Below are 20,394 nucleotides of genomic sequence, written 5' to 3'. Positions count from 1 at the left end.
ATTGTTTAGATAAATATTACCTTATAAACTTTTACAAACTTCCAAAAATAATTAGGTCCGAAATGTTGATGACCCACTTGTATATTGGAATAAACTGTTTCAGGATCTATTATATTGTTTTTTAATGTGGAGAAACACAACACGGGATGATCAATGTAAACTAAAAATTCTACTCATAAAAACGGAGAGAAGGTTAATACAATTGATTAAAATTGTGATTAAATCTAATTAAAAACGTAACACCATAAAATAATTAAGCCACAAACTGTAAAATAAAAAGTAAATAACAAATTAATTTAATTGTCAACTGTCAGTTGTTAAATATGACAAGAGAATTGACTGACAGCGACATCTCTGGATTGGAATGGTAACTAATTTGCTGTCTTGACCTTGACAATTTACGTGAATCGTCTATGAGTATGTATGGTTTGTGCATACTATGGGAAGTACACGTACACATTGTTTTTAGGATCAAGTGAAACAATTAAGAAGCGATTTGGATCTTGCAATGGCGGAAATTGCAGAGCTGAAAAAAAGTTTTGATAATGCATCCAAAACTTTGGACGAAAAAAGCTTTAATCTCAACGTTATTAGTAAGAAGTTTCGAAACGCCGAAGATGAGCTTCTGGACAAAACGGATAAATTGAACACAGTTCAAATGCAGAATAAATTGATGGTAAGTGCGATCTTCTCGCTTACTTATGCACAAATGTACAGGGTTATTCACTATATTTTGACCTCCCTGTAAACTGCATTATTTATACAATTAGAAAAAAATGTAAAATACAAAAGTTATTCGATTTTTAAATTAGGATTGTTTCACATATATATCATACTAGTGATGTCGTCTATCTGTGCGTGATGACGTAATCGATTATTTTTTTAAATGAGAATAGGGGTCTTGCGCTACCCACATAACAATGATGTTCGCATCATGTTCTAAGCATATCCTACCAACATTCGTCGAAGTATATCCTTTTTAGTATATGCGTAGTACAAGCATAGCATGTACCATAAAAAACATTCTAAATTTCATGTTCTTTGCATGTGCCTCAAAGAATATTCTTGCACCGAATATACTGAGCACATTCGGGTACGTAGTATCTCGGAATGTTCGTAAAAGTTTATTCTTAGAATATACCTTAATCGAATATTCTTAGTATATGCGTAAGTATATGCAAAAGTATATACTTAACACATACCTACTTGTATATACTTTTAAAATATCTAAAAAATAATATACTGTATGTACCTACCTATAGGAAGAAGAATAATGTGAGCCTATAGATTATCAACTTCGAATAATTAATAAAATTTATGTATTTTAGTAGGTACTACTGAACTATCTAATTCATTTTTTTTAAACCGTTTTAATTGTATGGTAAAAAGTTTAAAACTTAATTCTATTGTGAAGAAAAATGAGAAATTCTCGTTTCGTTTTCAGTTGAAATGAATATACCATTTTGATTTAAGTAGTTTATACCATAAGTAAAATAATTTTCGGGAATCCGGAAACGGCCATTCATTGTCATTCTGACCCTTGCATTGCATTTTATACCTGCACAAGGGAAGGGGGTAGGTAACAAAAGAGCAAAATATGAAAATAGTTTCCAGTGCAGTTATGCATTTATGTCTAGGCTGTTAGGTAGGACCAAGTATTTCTAGCTACAAGGACTAAAACATTTTTAAGAACATAAAAAGCAGTTTGAAAATAATAAATTCATATTGGTACAGTGGAACCTCGATAACTCGGATTAATCGGGACCGCGACCGATCCGGGTTATCGAAAATCCGAGATAGCCGGAGAATATGGTAAAAATTAATAAAATACGGTATACTTACAGATAAACTCCGTTGGAATTGAAATAACATGAAATATATTTATAAATATGCACAGTACCTACTCATTAAAATTGCTAAAAAAACACCAAACCCAAACGTAAGCAAATGGAAGCGAACAATACAAGACACACAATACTAAAGACCATTGTTTATAAAAGAATTTTTTAAATAGTCTTTCCTAAACAATGCTGACAGTTTGAAATAAAAAGGAATAGATACTACAGACAGGTGGCTGTTGTTTCTGCGGCGTGTGCTTTGAGTCATTTTTAATATCGTATACATATTGTAGTTCAAATTACACACATAGGTACACATTATCTCTCAAATATTATATTACATACATTTTTATTGTTGAAAGGTTTGTCTGATAATTAACTATTTTGATTGGAAATAAGCCACAATTAAATTGAAAAATACAAAATATTGAAAATCAAAATGTTTATCTGATGAAAATCGGTCCGGGTTAGCCGGACTTCCGGGTTATCGGGGGCCGACTTATCGGGGTTCCACTGTACTTCAATATTTCCTAAATACCTAGTAAGTAAAAGTATGTATAATGTATATAGATACCTATAAATTTTAGTAATTTACATACATGTTATAATATATTTGGCTATTATATTTATATCAGCAGCATTTTTATTTTGATGTGCACATAATAACTAAATATATTACTTATATTTTATATATAGGCTACTTACCCATATAATATTTATTATACATAGGTACCTATATAACTAACTAAAGTTTATATATTTTATACTTACTTTTTACGTAATATTGTAGAATGTAATATCTACATTCTCATATGCAATTAGAATATGTAAATATAATATATTAGTAGAACCAAAGAATACTAACACACCCTGTGGGTGTGTTAGTATTCTTTGGTAGAACCTATAGGATGAGATTGGGTGATGTTGAAAACATACTTCTGAGAAATACAGCACATCCTTGGAATATTCTTCCCATATACTAAAAATATGTGCGATAGTACATTCTAAGTATATACATAGAAGGGAATACCTTGGAATATTCTTCCCATATACTAAAAATATGTGCGATAGTACATTCTAAGTATATAACTAGAAGGTATATAGCACTTCCTTGGAATATTCTTCCCATATACTAAAATATGTGCGATAGTACATTCTAAGTATATAAATAGAAGGTTTATAGCATCTCCTTAGAATCTTCTAAAAAGTATGTTCTTGGTATATACTGAAAAGAAGTGCGGTGGTACATTCTAAGTATATACATAGAACGTTTAGGTACTGTAATGTAGTATATACTCAGTATATGCTGTGCACATTCGCAATGGTAATTACGCATATTCTAAGTATATACTTTTTCTGAAAAGTATGTTCTATGAATCTACTAAGAACATGAAATTGTTATGTGGGTAGCTCATTTGAAAGGTTATTCAATTCTCTATTCAGTAATATAAACATTAAAATAATTATTTATACAGGGTGTCTAATTTTTTTTGAATTAAATTAATTGACACAAAAAGAAGAATTTATTTAATTCAAAATATCTTGTACTGCTGTTAGAAAACTGAAATAAAAGTTTATTACACAAATAAACATTACTTTTTGCTTAAATTCAATGTTCAAACTGCCAAGAGGCAGATGGGTGGCAGCTTGAACATTGAATTTAAGTGAAAAGTAATGTTTATTTAGTTTTACTATTTTAGTATATTAGTTTTACTCCTAGGTAGTGGAGCAGCAATGACAGAACAATTAACAACATTAATTAACAAAATCATAAAACACGGTAAAATACCGGAAGAATGGAGAACGAGCGAACTAATCCTACTATTCAAAAAAGGAGATAAAAAGCAGCCAGAGAACTACAGAGGTATCAACTTGTTAAATACTACCCTAAAACTTACAACTAAAATCTTACAAGACGTAATGAATCAGAGGATAAGTTTAGCAGATGAACAACAGGGTTTTCGTGAAGATCGTGTGCAGATGCAATATTCGTCATAAAGCAAATTACTGAGAAATCACTAGAGTATAATAGACCAGCATTTCTATGTCTGATTGACTTAAAGAAAGCAAGATTGACTTAAAGAAAGAGACAAGAAAGCAATATTGATAGCCCAAGATGAAGATAGTCTGCAAAGATTAGTCCACAGATTTAACATAAGAGCAAAAGAATTCAATATGACAATTTCATCTCAAAAAACTAAAACAATAGTAATCAGTAAAGAACCAATCAGATGCAAAATAGAAATTGATGGTATCAGTAATGAACAAGTAATGGAAGTAAAATACCTTGGAATTACATTGTCAAGTTACGGAGACCTAGACAAAGAAGTGAGAAATCAAGTACAAAAAGCAAATAGATTGGCAGGATGCCTTAATAACACTATATGGCGAAACCGACATATTAACACTGAGATGAAGTCAAGAATTTATAAAGCCAGTGTAAGACCAATAATGACATATGCATCAGAAACAAGACCCGATACAGCCACAACACAAAGACTACTGGAAACGGCAGAGATGAGAATACTGAGAAGAATTACAGGAAATACACTGAGAGATCGAAAGAGGAACGAAAGATATTAGAAGACAATGTAACGTACAGTGTATAAACGAATGGACACTAAATAGAAAAAAAGAATGGAACAACCATATACGCTCTGAGCTTCGCTGGTGTCGATCCTAGCGGATTACTAATTCAACTTTCACCGGTAATTTTTAAATTTATTATTTAATTGTTGTCGCTTAATATTTACAACCCTAAAAAGTAATTAAATTGTAATAGATTTTTTTAAGATTTTGCTAATCATTTTGACGTTCTATTGATGAAATATTAATTCCTTACTTCGGATACTTTCACAATTATCGTGTAGATGGCGCTAAGATTTAGATTAATTTGTAATTACATATTACGGAACATTAAAAAAAACGTAAATTCAGTATTTAAAACGTAAGTATATTTAAGATAAAAATATATACCGCAGCTTTGACCAACTAATATTTTTTATAATTAATGTTTTTAATTTAAATTTTAAATTAATCACTTTGACAGTTATGTCAAATTTCCGGTAAACGTTTACAGACTTGCCACTAATACTGGCGCTCGCGAATTTATAAATATCCCCTCTACGTACGAGCTCACAGCGTATAACCAGAATGGGGGAGACACGTGTGGTCAAAATAGCACGAGATAAGTCACCAATCGGCAGAAGAAGTATCGGCCGACCGCACAAAAGATGGAGCGACAACCTTCCATAGAGGTATCAATCCGCCAATGAACAAGCAGAATTGCTTATAAAGAGGAAGAAGAAGAAGAAGAAGTTTTACTCCTTTGAGTAACTAGATCCATTTTCCGTTGGAATTTACTAGCTGAACAGACGGGGTCGTGAATTGCAAGTTTTGGAATTCCCTCTTGTCTTCTTCGCTTCAGCATCCGTCTGTCTTGCAATTTTTAGAAGCCATGGAGGTGTTACCAGGAAAATGGTCCAATAAGTTTTCAATTAAATATCTTTTAGGAATATTTTTAATATTTTTCAATATTTTTAATATTTCTATTAGGTTGGAAACTTTGACTTTCAGTTGCCAGATATCGCTAGACACCTACTCCATAAACCTCAGTGGCAATGCGGGGATAAGCTCTCGGAGTTTCGTCACTTGGAGCAGCAAACCTGCGCCTCTCTGATGATGACTCCAAATAGAGTCATAGTTTTGCCTTCGCATTGCAACTGAATAAAAATGGTATACATTTTTATTTTATTAATGTTTATTTGTTCAATAAACATTTATTTCTGTTTTCTGACAGCAGTAGAATGTATACATTCTTCTTTTTGTGTCAATTAATTTAATTTAAAAAACAATTTTTTGGGCACCCTGCATAAATAATTATTTTAATGTTTATATTACTGAATAGAGAATTGAATAACCTTTCAAATGAGCTAGCACAAGACCCCTATTCTCATTTTAAAAAATAATCCATTACGTCATCACGCCCAGATAGATGACGTCACTAGTATGATATAATATGTGAAAAAATCCTAATTTAAAAATCCCATAACTTTTGTATTTTCCATTTTTTTCTAATTCTGTAAATAAAGCAGTTTACATGGGGGTCAAAATATAGTGAATAACCCTGTACCTATTGACATTTTTAGGTAAAGGAAATTGAAAAAATGAAGGAACATTTGCAGATAAACGAAGCAGAAAAGTTAGAGTTGTCTAGAAAACTAGAAGTATTTGAAACAAAACATCGCCAAACCTTCATTTATCATAACCAAATATTAAAAAGAGAAAATGCGTTGATGAGCACCATCGAAGAAGTAGGAGAGTACGTTTTTGTTCTTTGATTTGTTAACTACTACTACATGTCAGTTTATAACGTTCTCCGCTGTTTTTCGACTTCCATTCGCCACTTTGTCTGGTTGTTCCATAGGTCCTCATGTTTCTTTCTCATGAGTTCTTTGTCTATTCCTTCTCTCTACCTCGTTTTCTCTTTCCTTCTGGTTGCCATTTTAGTATTTCCTTTGGTATTCATTGTTCATCCATTCTTTGTATATGTCCGAACCAGATAAGTTATTTTGTTGATAAGACATCTGCGATTGTTCGTTTGATTTCCATTGTTTCTCGAATGCTTTCGTTGGTAATTCGTTCTCTTCTAGATCTTCCTGCTGTTCTCAAAAAATCCATTTCCGTTGCTCTCAGCGTTGCCAGTGTTCTTTCTTTCAGTAGCCATACCTCACAGTTGTATAGAGTGATCATTTTCATTATAGTCTCATATATCTTCTTTTTTTTTCTTTGCTGATGGATTGGTCCCATAAAAGACTGTTTAGCAACGTGATGGATTTTCTACCTGACGTATTTCTTTTTCTTATAGCTTTGTCTAATGTTCCATCGTGCGAAATATTGATACCTATAGATATTTGTAGTCCTGTCAGTGCTTTTATCATAATATATGTTAATAATTATCATAAGTCCTTGTATTATGTTTGTAGTATGGTTAAAATGCTGAAGTCGGAAGTGAGTGAAGTAAATGAGTTCCACAAGGAGGCTAAGTTAGCTGAAACGTCACTACAAAAATACCAACAACTCGTTCGTAGCTATGATAAGGTGAAAACAGATAAAGACTACATTCAGGAGCAATATATAAAGATAAACGGTAAGAGATTATAATCTTTAAAATTAATTGTCTTCAAAGGCTTGTTTATAACAAGTACCGAATTGTCAAGAGCATGTCGCTCTTGTTTTTAGGTCAAAGTGTCTCTCACAGTATATAGGGGAGTGCAATTAGAACGAAAACATGCATTGTTTCGGAAAAATTCAAACTACTTTCAAAGTACTTTCCCGGCTAGCATCTGTCACTTTTCTACTCTACCTGCAAATGTCAATGTCATTTTTGATTAAAAGATGGTTTAGAAAGAATAGAATCCACTCAACATTTATTTAATTAAGAAACAACAATAACAAAAAGAAAACTATTTGGAATTATAAATATTAATAGTTACATTGGAATTATGATTACTATTAACGGTTAAAGTAAGACCGTGTTGCTCAAAATTATGAGTTTCAGAAATAGATGATGACGCCAACGTTTCTGGATTTTCTACATGAGACAACATAATATTAGCAATTTTTATTGTTACTTAAAATAATTCATCTTATCACATAATGAAAATGGATACAGATATTTGAAACGAAATTATTATAGGTAGATTGTGAGTATTAGAAATCCATAAACTACTAACCGATTGTGAGTAAAATAGTATACAAACCTCGCGGGAACTCATTCTAGCCTCGCGTCTGTAGTTTACCTCGGTGCTTCGCACCTCGGTAAACTACCTTGCCGCTCGGCTGAAATAGAGTACTTTCCCGCTAGGTATGTAATATACTATTCCTTGTGAATTTTAAAAATATCGTTAAATTCATCATTTTACTTTGATCAAATATGTTTCTATTTTGTTTTTGATTATGCTGAATCCGAATATGGAATTGCAATTTGAAAATTCTTATACAGAAGCTGGTTCGTCCACATAAGTAGGAATAACAATTTTTAATTTTCTTGTTTTTGTAAAGAATATTTTAATTCATTTTCTTTTCAATATTATGGGACACCCCGTATATACGAGTAGGCCAATACCTAATTCAGTGAGTATGTATTAATTTTTATCATTATTTTCAAGTAAAAACCTTAAAGTTTTTTGTATGTAATTACCTGCCTACTCGCCTCATTTTAAAAAGACAATTCGCCAACCAACTCTCTTGGTTAACAGTCACTTACAATTATTCCGAAAAGTGTATAGAAACTCAATATAGTCCTCGCGAGTGATTTATACTACTCAGCAATAGCAGTACGAAAAATAGCAGGCCTGCTCCAGCTTGTGCAACGAGAAATGACAAGGTAGGAAATATTTTTATTACAATTTACTTTAAGGTCTGGTTTTTTTACTGTTATTTTTTTTATTCTATTTTAAATTCACCCTATGCTAAACAGTCCACTAATAAAGCTCTCACTGAGTTAGTAGTCTCCTCCAAGATGATTTATTGATCCGTTACGAGCCTGATAGATCCATTTTCTATATTTTTTTCTTGCATTTTTCATTTTTCTAAGAGGGTAATATAGTCGGGGAAAGTTTCTTTTAAACCTGAATTGTTTGATTTTATTGTCATACTTTGCTAATTTACAAAGATCAGAATCAAATTCAGGTTATTTAACCGCATTTCCTTTGACTTTATTTTTTTGTTATTCTTTAACATAAGGCGATAAAATATTCTTTACAAAATTAAAATCACGTATCAATTAGTAAATTGGTTTTTTGTTTGTGCCGATCGTTAGTGGTACCTATACCTCAGTTAATGTTGTTTTTTAAGTAAAAAAGGAACACATTAATGTAAAAGTAATTATTATTAAATTGTCAACGTCGGCCAATAGACAAATTTTGTTATAATAATTATTATACAGGTTGACTCTATTATAGATGAAACTGTGTGTTTATTTTACACAGTAATTTTTATTTAAAGGGTTTATGTTTTATAATTATTTTTTGTCTATAAATATTCAAATAGCAGAGGACATAGTTTTCTATTTTATTAGCACAAAGTTCGGTTGTATTTTATTAATTTTCGTGTGGTGAACCTATTTTATTTCCTAACGCTAATTTCATATTTTTCTAAATTTATTAATTCTACATTTAAATTTACAAAATGGCAGATAAAATTAAAAAATATCAATCTTTAAGACAAGTTGAAGTGCAACAAATGACTGAAATTCATGCTGTTGCTTTAAAGGTAGCTGCTGACGATAAGAATTTTTACCCGGTTTTGGAAGTTATGTATGAAGGATTGGAAAAAATTCGTGACAATTTTTATGATCTTCATAATAAAATAATTATGTTAGTTTCTGAGCAAGATAATGAGGACGCGCTATTTAAAGTCGAAGATGATTGCCGTAGTAATTTTGACAAATTATATTATAAAATTAAATTAACATACGTGCAAGCCTTTAGAAAATCTTCAACATCAAGTCAGCAAACTACATCAACTTCACAGTCTCAAAATCCTTTACCTATAAATTATTTTAATTTACCGAAACCGGAATTGCCATCTTTCAGTGGAAAAATAACTGAATTTAGAAGTTTTATAGATCAGTTTGATGCTCGCGTTCATACTCTTACTTACTTACAACCAATTGACAAATTTAATTTGTTACTATCGTGTTTAAAGGGTGCAGCGCGCGATGCTGTGGATCATATTGACATCACAGCAAACAATTATCCAATTGCCTATGATCTGCTTTGTGAAAGGTTTAATAATGTTAGGGTAATCGCTGCCAATTTATGGAATAACCTTGAAAGTTCACCACAACTGACTTCAGAAGATCCAAAAGAACTACGCAAGTTGTTAGATACATTTTCGAAAAATGTGGCATCTCTAAATAAGCTAGGACTACCCACAGTACATAGCAATTTTATACTTGTTCAAATGATTTTAAAACGATTAACTGTTTCTTTAGTAACACGTTTTGAGCTTTTTCATAATAATTCAACCATCCCAAGCTATAAAAAACTGATTGATTTTTTAAATCAAAGTTGTCTCGCTTTAGATAATATTGATTTTCACACTAAACCAAAATCTAACTTTTCTAAAAAACCTAATTCTTCCAAATCTACATCATTGCTTGCTCAAACAGAACCTGAACCAAAATGTTCTATCTGTAAAACTAATGATACCCATGCCATTTATAAATGCTCCGTTTTTTTGGCAAAATCTCCTGTAGATCGATTTCAATTAATAAAAAAGAACAAGATGTGTATTAACTGTCTTGGATCACATCGTTCTAGCCTATGCAAATCTACATGGACTTGTCACTCGTGCCATAAAAAACATCATACACTACTTTGCTTCTCCTCTTCTAAGAAAGAAGAGAATGTTCAAGATTCGGCGGCATCCACTTTAAATTCAACGACTGGATCATCCGTTTCTGTGTGTTTTTCTTCCGCTGATAAAAGTACTTTGCTTTCCACTGCATGTATTGAGGTGCTTGATTGTCACGGTAACTACCAACCTGTTAGGTGTCTGTTAGATTCGGGAAGCATGACGTCCTTCATCTGTCAAAAGACCCTTAGGCGTTTAGGTTTACGTCCCATGAAAACTTCAGCTAACATCCAAGGATTAGGTTCTATGCAGTCGAACACTAATTTAGGTGGGGTTACCATTTCTTTTAAACCAGTACGTAAATCTTCTCCTATTTTGACAACCGATGCGTTAGTCTTGACAAAAATATGTGAGGATCAGCCTTTATGTAATTTAGAAGTTAATACTTGGCCCCATATTGCTAATTTAAAGTTAGCAGATGATAACTTCTTTCGTAGAGGATCCATAGACATTCTTTTAGGAGCTGATGTATTCTCTACAATTCTTTTGGATGGACGTATTTACGGCAATCAAGATGAACCTGATGCAATTAATACTATATTTGGCTATGTGCTTATGGGAAAAGTAAATATTTCAAAGGCACCTACTCTTACGTCTTTATTTTGCCAAGTTGAAGATACGGTTTCTTTGGATCAGCAAATAAAGAAATTCTGGGAATTAGAAGCAGTCCCTGAAGTTTTTTGCTTAGCTCCTGATGACGCTAAAGTGGAAAATATGTTTATGAATACTTATACGCGTGAACATTCAGGACGCTTTGTAGTAGATCTACCTTTTAAGGAAGAAAATCCTGTCTTTCCTAATATTAGATCACTTGCTCTTAGTAGGTTTTATTCATTAGAAAGAAGGCTTCAAAAATCTCCTGAACTTTATGACCAATACCGCACCTTTATGAAGGAATTTGTTGAGCTCGGTCACATGGAACCTGTCCCATTGAATAACTTCGATTCACCTTATGTTTACTATTTATCGCATCATTGTGTTTTAAGACCTGAAAGTCTAACAAGTAAATTAAGGGTCGTTTTTAATGGTTCCGGGCATCTTCCAAATCAACCCTCACTCAATGACAAATTATTCACTGGTCCTAAGCTTCAGACTGACATCTGTACAATTTTGATTAATTTTCGATTGCATGGTTATGTAATTACGGCCGATATTTCTAAAATGTATAGGCAAATTTTAATTAATCCTACTCAAACAGATTATCAAAGAGTACTTTGGCGTTCTAATAATTCTGAACCTGTTCGAGATCTTCGTATCAACAGAGTTGTTTATGGTCTCTCTTGTTCTCCTTATCTTGCTATTAGATGTCTACATCAGTTGGCTAATGATGACGGGGATTCGTTTCCTCTAGCAGCCGAGGCACTTAAAACTGGAACCTACGTTGATGATATCGTTTCTTCCTGTCCTAGTTTCGAAAATGCCTTAGCACTAAGAGACGAACTTATTGCCTTACTTGCCAAAGGAGGTTTTGAGTTGAAAAAATGGTCCAGTAATGTACCCGATTTATTGAAAGGATTAGCTGTATCAGATTTAGCAATAAAACCTCTTACATTTAATGATGATATTTCGTCCAAAACACTTAAAGTATTAGGGTTGGAATGGGACGCTTCTTCGGATACATTTGCTTTTAAAGTTCAAGTTTTAGACTCTTCTTGTACAAAACGTCATCTTTTGTCCAATTTAGCAAAAATATTTGATCCTCTTGGATTTTTATCTCCAATAACATTTCTAATTAAACACCTTATTCAAAGAATATGGACTCAAAAGATTGGTTGGGATGATGCTCCATCAAAAGAAATTATCCGTTTGTGGAAAAAATACATTGATGATGTAGCATATTTGAGTAAATTAAATTTACCTCGTCGTTTATTAATTGACGATATTTTACGCTTAGAAGTTCACTGTTTTGGTGACGCTAGCGAGAAAGGTTACTGCGCTGTCTTGTACTTTCGATGCTTATCACCTTCAGGCCAACCTTTTGTTTCTTTTGTTATAGCTAAATCTAAGGTCGCACCCATTAATAAGGGACTTACTATTCCCAGATTAGAATTGTCTGCTGCGGTTTTAGTGGCTCGACTAGTCTTCTTTGTTTCTTCTGTTATTAAAGATAAAGTAGAAATCAAGGAAATATACTGTTATTCTGATTCTGCTGTTACATTACGTTGGTTACAATCTTCCCCTCATCAGTGGAAAACTTTTGTGAGCAATAGAGTAGCTTTTGTGCAGGATCGAGTAACTTCTTCATGTTGGCACTATGTTCCTTCTGAAGAAAATCCTGCTGACATTGGTTCAAGGGGTTGCTTACCCTCTGAGTTAATTAACTGTTCCAAATGGTGGGTGGGGCCAACCTTCTTACAATCTGATCCGCTAACGTTCTTTGAACTTAATTCAAAGGAGTCTACTAATGTAAATTTGGAAGTGCGGACTGTCGCATTGATTGCTGAAATTCCCAATAATTTTTTAGATATTTTATTGGATCGTCATTCGTCTTTAAACAGGTGTGTTCGATGTTTGTGTTACATTATTCGTTTTTTCCATTATGTAACCAAAAACCGATATGGTAATCTGGAAATAGGTTGTTTAAGTTTATTGGAGCAACATAACTCCTTACTGGTTTTTGTTAAACGAACACAGCAGATCTTTTTTAATACTTTAATAAATTTTATCCAAGATAAACAGCTGCTTCCAAAAAATTTAAGAAAGCTTTCACCTTTTATCGATGCAAAGGGAATTCTACGTGTAGGTAGTCGCCTAGCTAATGCGCCCATTTCGTATGATCGCAAATTTCCGGCATTACTTCCTAACAGTTGTAAATTAACTGATATGATTATTGAATCTACTCATCTGCAATATCTACACGCCGGGCTTCAAACTGTTCAATACCTAATTTCTCAGCGTTTTTGGATTATATCTTCCAAACGAGCCATTCGTAGAGTACTGTCTAAATGTGTTAAATGTTTTAAGGTGAATCCTTTGTCTCCAGTTCCGTTAATGGGAAATCTACCGCTAGCTCGAATATCTCAACTAAAACCTTTCAGTAATGTTGGAGTTGATTTTGCGGGCCCTTTTCCTATAAGAGCTTCCAAACTTCGAAAGTCTCAAACTCTTAAAGCGTATTTGTCGCTTTTTATTTGTTTCTCAACAAAAGCTCTTCATTTAGAGCTCGTATCTGATTTATCCACTGACGCGTTTTTAGCTGCGTTTAAGCGATTTGTCAGTCGTAGAGGCCGATGTCAACATGTTTATAGTGACAATGGCACTAACTTTGTTGGAGCCAGAGCAGAACTTAACAGATTGGCATCACAAGCTGCTTCTCATGAATCTATTCAATGGCATCTCATTCCCCCTTCTTCTCCACACTTTGGAGGTTTATGGGAATCTAATATTAAGACGGTAAAGGGTCATTTAATTCGCACAATTGGAGAACAAGTACTAACTTTTGAAGAGTTATATACTATTTTTTCTCAAATTGAGGCCATCATGAATTCGAGGCCAATATGCCCGTTAAGTTCAGACCCAAACGATCTTAGTGCGTTAACTCCAGGACATTTTTTGACCATGGAGCCTTTGAGTGCTCCGCCCGAAGAAACGTTGCTCGATGTTCCGCACAATCGGTTGAATCGTTGGCAATTATTAAATAAGTTGCACCAACAGATTTGGGAACGGTGGTCTAAGGAGTACCTCCAAACTCTTCATCAAAGGGCTAAATGGAATTCTCCGTCTCCAAACGTCCAACTAGGTACCTTAGTGGTAATCCGCCAAAATAATATTCCCCCGCTACAATGGCCTTTGGGCCGTATAATTGAGGTTCATCCTGGATCTGATGGTATAGTTAGAGTGGCCACAGTGAAAACTAATAGTGGTATATATAAACGCTCTATAGTAAAATTATGTCCTTTGCCTTTTGAGCCGTAACAATACTGCGTATTGTGGTGGGCGGTTGTGGTTCGTCCACATAAGTAGGAATAACAATTTTTAATTTTCTTGTTTTTGTAAAGAATATTTTAATTCATTTTCTTTTCAATATTACGGGACACCCCGTATATACGAGTAGGCCAATACCTAATTCAGTGAGTATGTATTAATTTTTATCATTATTTTCAAGTAAAAACCTTAAAGTTTTTTGTATGTAATTACCTGCCTACTCGCCTCATTTTAAAAAGACAATTCGCCAACCAACTCTCTTGGTTAACAGTCACTTACAATTATTCCGAAAAGTGTATAGAAACTCAATATAGTCCTCGCGAGTGATTTATACTACTCAGCAATAGCAGTACGAAAAATAGCAGGCCTGCTCCAGCTTGTGCAACGAGAAATGACAAGGTAGGAAATATTTTTATTACAATTTACTTTAAGGTCTGGTTTTTTTACTGTTATTTTTTTTATTCTATTTTAAATTCACCCTATGCTAAACAGTCCACTAATAAAGCTCTCACTGAGTTAGTAGTCTCCTCCAAGATGATTTAGAAGCTCTTATACAGTATGTCTGCGTAGCTAGGAGGAACCACATGTAAAACTTTTTTATTATCAATTTTACGAAAAAAAGTTATTCTGAATAAAATGCTCTGGTTAGTCAAAAATCTAAAACTCAACCATCAGATATCAAATTTTATCAATTTTATACTAGTTACCTATGTCAAAAATATGAATTTCGTTAAAGAGTAAAATACCTTTATATTCCAGAATATCAAAAAATGCTATTATGAAAAGTTGTTTGAAATTAGAAACTATATCTAAATATACAATTACATCATTCTACGGATAGGTATCAAATTACGGATAGGTACTCATCATCATTTTATTACAATTATGATAACTATTTTATTATCACTTTTACGAAAAAAAGTTATTCTTCATAAAATGCTCTCCCTGGTCTAAAATCTAAGATACAACCATCAGATATCAAACTTTTTTAATTTTATACGAGGTATGTAAAAAATATGCATTTTTCTTAAGTGCCTTTATTATTCACAATACTTTAATTAGAAGGATGTAATTGAACACTAAAACAATTTTTTGAATTCCAAACAACTTTTCTTAATAACAATTTTCGATATTGTAAAATGTAAAGGTACTTTACTCTTGAGTGAAATTCATATTTTTTGACATACCTCATATAACATTAATTAAATTTGATATTTGATTCAATTGATTGAATCTTAGATTATATACGATGCAGAGTATTTTATAAAGAATAACTTTTTTTCGTAAAACTGCTAATAAAAAAGTTATTAATAGGTTCCAAGTTACGCAGACATACTGTATAAGAGCTAAAAAAATTTTTTTGCTGAACATTTATTATTATTGAAGCTTATTATTAAATGTAGGTAAGTTTTACAGAAAAAAGTTTTGATCACTTTCTATAAACATTTTTTTAGCTGGTAATTTTCGGTTTTTGTATTAGGTACATTTTTGTTATCTTTCTTAATTTTCTTAAAACAAAATAGTTTATTTCATTTCTAAAGCAAAATAATTCAGTGCATTTTAAAGATTACATTCCAATCTTTAAAAAAGCACTTATAAAACTGTAATAGATCTGTTCAAACTTGAGTAATACCGTCTTAAAGTGGCGGTAATTCTATAAAACTACTAAGGTTTCAAAAATTACATTTTTTGAGACGTCATATCATTTGAATTAAATTTATGAGATTTTTTTTGAATGAAACATCATTTAGTAAGATGCTTGAAAGGTAAGTTGTGCAAAATTGAGAGTTTTATAAGAAAAATTGTATTAGTTGCACATTTTTAAATCATTTTTAAACAAAATTCATGTAAGGCTCACTTTCCGCCCACACCGTACTTATGCCCATACATTTTATTTCTTTCTATTATAACTATTATTTTATTTCTTTCATGTACAATTTGTAAAATTTCATTTGATCCATTAGTTAAAGAATTACATTAAAATAACTCAACGGTGCACTTCGCCGTACGTTAGTTTACAGTGCGCCAATGTTTGTGAGAAGGGTGACTTTAGCGTTATAATTAAAAAAATTGTAGAAGATGCAGATTTAATTTTAGAAAATTCTTTATATAAGGTTTTTTTTTGTAAAATTTTCTGAATTTTTCAATGGTCAAGTCAGTTTTTTTCTAAAATTTATATTTTCGGAGTTATTTAAAAAAAACATCTATTTTCGTAGCTCATTTGTTTAATAAAAAATGAAGCACCCACTTCTCGAGTAGAACTTTTTGATATGTTGTTTATTAAACATTGCTTAATGAAATTACAAAAAGTCTATTTGGTTTGATTTTTTCCGAAGTAAAAATCTATATGCACTCCCCTAATACTGTTGTACTACTGTTTGTACATCATGTTTATAAACATCCTAAGTGGCGACGATTTGGAACGCTCATATCTTTGTTTACATAAACATCGATGCTTATTCGTGTCAAATTTCAATATGATACGAAACAAAACTTCAACCAAAAGTCGAATTAAAAAAATTCGTGTTTTTAATTTTAGATTTTGATTTAAGAAATTACAGAAAATGTACAATGTATGTATCAAATGTTGAAATAGATGCAAAAAATTTGTCTATCATATACATCCTTTTTTTTTAGACATGACGATATATTTTAATGTTTGAAAAGTGTACGACTAAAAAGTAAAAAACATGAAAAAATAATTTTTAAGAAACTCCTTTCTTTAGTTACGAGTGACTGTCTAAAATTAAAAATATTATAAAAAAATCAACTAAAAAGCAAAATATAAAAAAATTCAAACTTGAAGGATTATTCGAAAAAAAAATGTTAGACAGATTAAATATACAAAAATCTCACACGTTCGTTAAAAAATTGAACAAATCTAACACATTCGTTAAAGAAAAGCGTGTGGGGCGCGTATTCATCGAATAAACGGTTTGAGAATAGATACTTTTTTACTTTTCACGCCCCACGTTTTTTTAACGAATGTGTTAGATTTTTTCAACTTTTTAACGAATGTGTGAGATTGTTGTATATTTAATCTGTCTAACAGTTTTTTTCGAATAATTCTTCAAGTTTAAACTTTTTTTTTATTTTTTGCTTTTTAGTTGATTTTTTTTATAATATTTTTAATATTACACAGTCACTCGTAACTAAAGAAAAGCGGTTCTTAAAATTTCTTTTCATATTATTTTATTACTGTTTCATTCCCTCGCGTATCTGTACATATTACATAATTTTTTATCTTTTAGTAAAATGTGAAATGTTGGAACACCTCCTTAACTTAAATGAAGATATCCGGGAACCAAATTTAGTTAATAACATCATCTTCAATCAGGTTTGCCCCTTTACTATATTTTCTTTGTTTACTTTAGATGCTTCCAGCTTTTTGCTCAATTAGTTTCTTCTTTCAGTGGACCTCCAGCAGATACCACTATAACCAGCAGATTCAAAAATTAAATGAAATAATAAACAAACTGACAGACTCGTATACCACCGAAAAAACTACTAACGTCCAACTTATTGAAAGACTGGAGGAACTAAAACTGGAAAATGATAAACTGATGAAAGATACATTGTACAAACCGAGAGAAACTGAAAAGTTAGGACCAGAAATGAAAGAACTCAAAGAGACAGGAAAAGAAAAAGGAGATGTTGAACCAGTTACGATCAAGGAAGAACCTATTATAATTGATTAGTTTAGTTAAATAATACTTTTAGGTGAGCAAAAAATAATAAGTTATTAACATTTATTCAGTAATCTTTAATGCTGTTGTCGAAATACAACCGAAAGAGTGTACATTGATGAGCGCGCTAATAACTGGCAAAATAACGCAAAATATGAAAAACATAATACGTTGTAAAATAAAACGAGGTGAAACTGGTAGCTGTGGGAAATTTAGCGATAGAAACCTATAAATTGACATTATATTAATAGTTTCCCACCTTTAGACGTATTGGAGGAGTATGTCAACTAAAACTGTTACAGTGGTAGTGGTCCGATACGTCTAAAGGTGTGAAAATAGGGAGTTTTTGTGCACACAAATACGTAAACGTAACGCATCTTTTTGACATATACGCTTGCGCATTAATGGTTGAACTACCGTATCGAGATACGCATTACCTAAGGTTACGGGCTGGTACGTTAGGTTCATACGCATCCCTATCGAGCCGAAAGTCACCGAATGCACACGAGTATCTTGCCCGATTACCTACCAAATGAACATTTCATCAGCGTACTACTCGTTTCTAAACATTTTAAGGTTATATTGGTTATTGGTTTAGTCTATTTGAGTAAAATTATTCTGTGTTTGTAATTGGAAATTGGAACTTCATAATAGTTTTAAAATTTTATTGTTTTTAAGTTGTCTATTAATAAAGCAAAACAAACAAATCTTGTATTAATTTAAGAAATACAGTGATCACCACAATTAATAACTAGATAAACAAATGACCTAGTTTCAGTAAAATTTTCAAATAAATATTACCACACTATTTACATTATACCTACTGGAATTCTGATGTAGGTATACAATAATTTACAACTAAAAAGTAGGTATAAACAAAAATAAAAAAATTTTAACCTAAGGAAAAATAATATTTTTATATTTAAATAGAAGCAATTAAAACCATACAATTTCATCATTCATTTATCTTTTTTTACATTTGTATATTAATTGTATATTGTGTGAACATTGTTTTATTTTTTTTAATGTCAACGGAATTTAAAAATGACTTTACGATTTGCTTTACGTTACGTTAAGGCAGTTACAAAAACTACCTATTTTAACATTCATCCTCTACGACACGTTAGTTCCTTTACGTATACGGAGATGCGTACGTTACGTAGCAACAAAAACTCCCTACTATCAATATAATGTCAATTTATAGGCTTCTATTGTGAAATTTCCCCTCTCTACTAGTTTCATCCCGTTTTTTTCACAGCGTATTATGTTTTCCATCTTTTGCGTTATTTTGCCGGTTATTAGCACGCTCATCACTGTATTTTGATTTCCGTTATTTATTTTATTTAGTATCCTAGACTTTTTAACAACAACAAAATAATTTTATGAACAACTTCATGTTTGTAATTCATGTTATATAATATGAGGGACCCCATTTCTTCATATACAAATTTCACATTTCAATTAGAAAACTGTTTCTTTTATATAAAAGACACTTGAAAGCAGAAAAGATTAGCTGTGTGCTAATATATGTTAAAAAATATTGTAAATCAAAATAATATATCAAAATTTCAAAATAAAAAACATATCAACTATCTACAGTGCCTTTTTGTACTCCACTATCCTCAACACCTAACAATAATCATCTATAAAATAGACCATCTTTTCCTTGTTGTTGCTGCTACTGCTGGTCTTGTCTTGTAGATGCAGCTTGTAGTTGTTCCCACTGCTGTTGGTCGGCTTGTACTTGTTCCTGTCTAGCTTTGGCAAACAATTCATGTTGTTGCCTCCACAATTCTTCTGGAATGCCTAGATTCTTTAGCCTGGTACTCTATCTTCTGAATTTGCTGCTACTGCTTTACAATCTTTGAGGAGGGCTTCAGCTGCTGCAGTGTAATCACAAAACCCAAGCCTGTTCAGGGCTTGCTACCTTCCACTTCATCCATCCAACCCTAATTCTATTGTATGGATCCTCCATCTTTCCCCATTATTCTGTAATACCGATCCTAGGTTCTTAAAACTATTACTTTTCACCATCCAAAGATATGTTAAATGATATGATATTAAACATAAATGTTTTAATTTCATGAGCGTGTGAACTCATTCCATTAGCATTCCATTCTGCTATCTTCAACTGCTGTGTCATTTCGATATTTTAGCTATAACTGTTGTGATCAGGGTCATCATCGGTCTCATTGCGTTGAGCACTGGTTCATTTTGCAATAGGTAGGTTGCTAACCTCGCCTACCAACCCTCCATTTTTATCCGGGCTTGGGACCGGCTGTGTTAACTACCAAGCTACTCGATCCACCCGATAGTCATGTGGGGTAGACAATATAAATACCTGGGTAAAGAAGAGTGGTATCGCCACATAAGCAGGATGTTAGGCGGAAGAAATATAGGAACCCAAGGAAAAGATGAAATGGTAATTTGGGGACAGAATAGAAGGGCACCGTTGAAGAAAAACAGGCAGTACTGCCTATATAAAAGAAGAAGAAAGTTGCGTTGTCAAAAATTTTTTATGTGGC

The 20,394-nt window shown here is 32.1% G+C and overlaps 1 protein-coding gene across 1 annotated transcript; it reads left to right on the top strand.

Annotated features, from left to right (window-relative positions):
- Positions 1 to 272: 272 nt before the first annotated feature.
- LOC114325398 (uncharacterized) lies at positions 273 to 19,423 on the top strand. Its single transcript, XM_028273464.2, has 5 exons — positions 273 to 676; positions 5,987 to 6,159; positions 6,824 to 6,987; positions 17,435 to 17,520; positions 17,597 to 19,423. The coding sequence occupies exons 1-5, from the start codon at positions 509 to 511 to the stop codon at positions 17,879 to 17,881; spliced, it is 876 nt and encodes a 291-aa protein (XP_028129265.1). The 5' UTR covers positions 273 to 508; the 3' UTR covers positions 17,882 to 19,423.
- Positions 19,424 to 20,394: the final 971 nt, after the last annotated feature.

This window comes from Diabrotica virgifera, chromosome 6 (assembly GCF_917563875.1).
Source record: "Diabrotica virgifera virgifera chromosome 6, PGI_DIABVI_V3a".
Taxonomy (NCBI): Eukaryota; Metazoa; Arthropoda; class Insecta; order Coleoptera; family Chrysomelidae; genus Diabrotica; species Diabrotica virgifera.
This window is presented reverse-complemented; position numbering and strand designations above follow the sequence as displayed.